This window comes from Dreissena polymorpha, chromosome 1 (genome assembly GCF_020536995.1).
Source record: "Dreissena polymorpha isolate Duluth1 chromosome 1, UMN_Dpol_1.0, whole genome shotgun sequence".
NCBI lineage: Eukaryota > Metazoa > Mollusca > Bivalvia > Myida > Dreissenidae > Dreissena > Dreissena polymorpha.
Genome location: NC_068355.1, coordinates 10,196,222 through 10,200,936, shown reverse-complemented (window position 1 = coordinate 10,200,936; position 4,715 = coordinate 10,196,222). Strand labels below are relative to the sequence as shown.

The 4,715-nt window shown below is 46.3% G+C and overlaps 1 protein-coding gene across 1 annotated transcript; it reads right to left on the bottom strand.

The window, feature by feature from the left end:
• Positions 1–219: 219 nt before the first annotated feature.
• Positions 220–3,769, bottom strand: LOC127864932 (uncharacterized). The gene is made up of 3 exons (XM_052404820.1): positions 3,596–3,769; positions 2,163–2,287; positions 220–1,192 (listed from the first exon to the last, which is right to left on the bottom strand). Exons 1-3 carry the CDS (start codon positions 3,767–3,769, stop codon positions 220–222), a joined length of 1,272 nt encoding a protein of 423 aa, XP_052260780.1.
• Positions 3,770–4,715: the final 946 nt, after the last annotated feature.

Here is a 4,715-nt window from a genome sequence, read left to right as displayed (position 1 = left end):
GGCGATCCAATGGTAAGTGATCATCAGTGAGGCAAAATGGAGCTTGAGTCGCAACTTTTATTTTTCACTTTTAGAACAAACATGGTTGTGTAGAATACAGGTACTACTGCACAAACCACTGACTCATCAGCTGGGAACTGCCTATCATCAAGTGTTTCTATCCTTTTATCCCAGGACACTTCGGGCAGTGGATCCGTAGTGTTGGCCAAACACTACGGGTCAGTGGTTTAGCGTCCAGCTCTTCTCCTCTCGCATCATCCACAGCCAGTCGTATGCTCTTTCTGCAGCTTGTCCAAGTCTGCCTACAGCCCTCTTCCTGTCACCTCCCTTGATCCCAATGTTGCTGAGCATTCTCCATACTGATTGGGCTGGGAATCCTCTGCACCCTATTTCAACGGGGAACAGCCAGGCACTCCAACCATGACTTTTACACTGTTCTTGTAGCTCAGTGTACTTTCCCATTTTCCGCTCGTAGGCCTCTTCACACCTAGTCTCCCAGGGTACAGTGAGTTCTATCATTACCAGTTTCTTGTCCTTGGGAGACCATATAACTATGTCTGGTCTCTGTGTGGTATTGACTATGTCCGGGAATACCAGCTGTTTTCCTAGGTCGACCTTCATCTCCCAACGCTCTGATTCATCAAGGATAGATGTTGCTGCGGTTCTTGACTTCTTGGCAGTTTGTCCTTCCTTGACGAATTTGATTGTTGGTACTGCCTTCTTGTTGGTAGGTCTTGTCTTCCTTCTCTTCCGCTCTAGTATGTCTGCTAGCTCCTTGAGGACCGTGTCGTGCCTCCATCTGTAGCGGCCTTGTGTTAGCGCTGTTTGGCAAGACGAGAGGGTGTGCTGCATGGTTCCTGGTTTGTCGCACAGCTGACACTTTGGGTCTTCCACTAACCCCCATCTGCGTAGATTGACTGGAGATGGCAGCAGATCATATACGGATCTCAGTAGGAATTTGAGTCGTAGTGGTTTGTAGTGCCAAATGTCTACCCATGTCAGGTGTCTTTCTGTGGTCTGCCATTGTGTCCATGCGCACTGCCCTCCCATTCCGACTGCTCTGGCGCGCCTGTCTTCCTCTTCTGAAAGCCTGATCTCATACTGGACCATTTGGCTTCTTTCTTTCTTACCGGCAGTGCTCCAGCGTTGTGGTTTTATACTGCCCAGGCCTTGTCTTATTGCCTCGGTCACACTGTCACGAATCAGAGCTACGAACGAGCTACGAATACTTTTCGGCACAGTTCGTAGCTATCCTTACTGGACCGTGGCTCTCCGTACTTGATACGCGATCAGTCGTAGTAGTATTTGGATGTCCGTAGCGACTCTTGAAAATTTTTGAACATGTTCAAAAAATTGCTACGAATTTATCGACCGTAGCGTATCCGTAGCAGTCCGTACTAAACCGTATTGATCCGTACTTGTTCGTAACGACACCGTAGTCGTCCGTAACTTTTCGTAGGCAAAAAGGACTTCTACCGATTGATACGAAGAACTACGGAGCGGTACGGTTACGCTACGTATAAGCTACGATTATTCCACGGATATACTACGGAAAGCCACGGTTCTAGTACCTTGTACTACGGATAGGCAGGAATTTGCACGATCTTGTACGATGTACTACATTTCAGCACGAAACAGTACGGACATGTACGGTTCACTACAATTAATTGCTACTGAAATACATCATTAAAATTAAAGCAACCGTACTTGTATTTGTTGAGTTCACAATCATGAACCGCCAGCAAATTGCGTTTGCGATAAAAAAAATTACACTTGGATATTGATATGGAACAAAATGCAGACGCCGTAGTCGAGCTGCTTGACTATATGCACAGAGGTAATAATGATTCAATATCGTATAACTAGTATCGAGTTGTGCTAAAGGTTATGTATTTTGAAAATATTAGAATTTGAACTTACTAGTATTTTTTTTTGCAGGTAAGTGTCTTCCTCATATGCCTTTTGAATCTTGCTCTTACTTTTACGTGATTTAATAATTGTTAAATTAATAGCCGACATAATAAAATACAAAATTAATCATACTTTCCTAAGCATAATCTATATTTGTACATCAATAATTACATACTTTATCAGGTCAGAGAAGAAAAAGGAGGTGGTGGATAAGAGACAGGCTTTTAAGACGACCCGCTCTCGGCCAATACGAGACTTTGATGGCCGAACTGATGGCTGAAGATCCGGCGGCTTTTAGAAACTTCACCAGAATCTGGCCTGATATGTTCCATGAGCTATTACAGGTCTTTGGTCCCAGGATCACGAAGAACCACACCTGGTTCAGACAGTCCATCAATCCAGATTTGAAGTTTGTAATTACCTTAAGGTTCTTGGCCACAGGGAACAGTTACCGTACATTGATGTATGGGTTTCGTGTTGTGAGGCCATAGTTTCAGCATATGCTGGGGATTTTATCCAGACTCCTACTAAGCCTGAGGAGTGGAAGGCCATAGCCGATCGGTTCGAGGCTAAATGGCAATTTCCAGACGCCATTGGAGCTCTAGATGGAAATCATGTAGCCATTCGATGTCCCAAGAACGGTGGCTCATTATACTATAACTATAAAGGTTACCATTCTGTTGTGCTGATGGCCCTGGTGGACGCCGATTACCAATTCATATAGGTAAATATTGTTTCGCAAGGAGGATGTTCCGACGCACAAATCTGGAATCAAAGCGACCTCAAGTTGGCAATCGAAAGGGGGTTGATCGGCATGCCAGAAGCAACTCCTCTTCCAGGTGACGACAGACCAATAGGATTCTATATCATCGCAGATGATGCATTTGCAATGAGGACATTGCTCATGAAGCCATTCTCACGACGAGGCCTTGAGAAGGACGAGCGAATTTTTAACTATCGCCTGTCTAGAGCAAGGAGAGTTGTGGCGAATGCTTTTGGTATTCTCGCTCAGCGATTCCGATGCTTAATGTCAATTCTGCCACAAAGACCAGACACGGTTGAATCAATAGTTATCGCATGCGTTTGCCTTCACAATATAATGAGGGTAAGATATCCTGGTGATTAGAACATTCGAGTGGACCAAGAAGACGATGCCAACGAATCTGTTACGAGCTGTTGTTGCTGCCGCTTGCATAATCTCTTTTTGGGAGGTATTTTGTGTATAACAATACAAGAGGCTGTGGGCGCAATGTTCAATCGTAGTTCGTTCCTACCTGTCCGTACCAGTCCGTCGCAATCCCCACTGCTTCGTAGCGGACCGTTCTAGTTCGTACTTACCCGTACTAGACCGTAGCGGATCCGTAGTTAGATCGTACTGATTCGCGTAGCATCGTACTTAATCGTACCAGACCGTAGCGGATTCGTAGTTTGATCGTACCGATTCGTGGCGCTCCGTACTAAATCGCATCGATCAGTAGCAGTCCGTACCTTTCCTTGTTCGTTTTCCAACATTTTGATGGTAATTTCGTCGAAATCCGTACTCATATCGTTGTGCTCCGTACTGAAATCGTAGCGGCCTACGAATTTTGACAATTTCGTAGTCATTCGTAGCCGATTGAATCGTAGCTTATTCGTAGCTCTGATTCGTGACAGTGTGACCGAGGCATAAAGCTGTAGTGCCTACGATGTCTTTGTGTCGTAGCCTGGTTTCTGCCTGGGCGACTGCCTGGCTTGCTGACCACTTTCGCCCTGTGCGTGTCTCGATGCCTGCCTTCCATATCATGTCATCTGATGACTCTTTGAGGGTTACCACCAGTCTTCCTTTGGCAACCTTGAACTCTTCAACTAGTGAGGTCATTGGGAGTTGAAGTTGGTTGGTTCTGCCATACAGTCCAATGCTGGTGAAACTAGGAGAGACACCAAGCCATCTCCGGAGATGCCGGTTGATCACTCTCGAATCCTTCTACAGTGGTTGTAGCTATCTCGTACAGCATAAGGGGCCACATAAGCCTAGGAAGTAACCCATGTTGGTAGAGCCATGCCTTAAACTTGCCTGGGAGTCCTGTCTGGTCTATAAGCTTCAGGCCATCTTGGAGCTGGTTTTTGACTCTAGTGATGTTGTTAGTGTCCTTCAGGCTGGCGTCGTACCACTTGCCGAAGCACTTGACTGGACTGTCAATAATGGATGGAATGTTTTCCCCTTGCACCTGTAGAGTGAATCTTTTGGTTACCTTTCCCTTCTTGATGATCAGGCTCCTTGACTTCTTGGGTTTGAACTTCATTTGTGCCCATGTGACCGTGTCCTGTAGGGCTGTTAGTACCCAGCGGGCCTGTAAATGTGTGGTGGTAGTGATGGTCAGGTCATCCATGAACCCCCTGCTGGATGGGAGGAGTATACCTGACGCTGTTTTTGGTCCTCTGGTTTCCCTCTTCGCGGCATTGATGATCAAGTTCATGCCCATCACGAATAGTACCACTGAGATGGTGCAGCCAGTTACTATCCCCTTCTCTAACCGCTGCCATGGCGTTGTCTGGTCACCGATTGAGAATCGAAGCTGTAGCCATCAAAGTAGCCATTTATGATCCCCTGTATATGCTCTGGGATATGATAGTGCTTCATTGCTTCCTCAATAAGCTTGTGTGGTATGGAGCCATAGGCGTTGGCAAGGTCTAACCAGACGACTGTGAGGTCATTGTCGTTCACCTTTGCTTCACGGATGATCTGACTGATGGCACTGGAGTGTTCAATGCAGCCAGAGAAGCCCGGAACCCCCACCCCTTTCTGTACTGATGTGTCAATGTAC

Bases quoted from the DNA above. Each gene is read 5' to 3' on its own strand.
- LOC127864932 (XM_052404820.1), bottom strand. From the start codon at position 3,769: ATGACCTCACTAGTTGAAGAGTTCAAGGTTGCCAAAGGAAGACTGGTG. The intron at 2,288-3,595 runs GTAGGCACTACA...TGTCTGAACCAG, and splicing joins GGCTACGACACAAAGACATC to GTGTGGTTCTTCGTGATCCT. The intron at 1,193-2,162 runs GTATTGGCCGAG...GATTCGTGACAG, and splicing joins AGTTCGGCCATCAAAGTCTC to TGTGACCGAGGCAATAAGAC.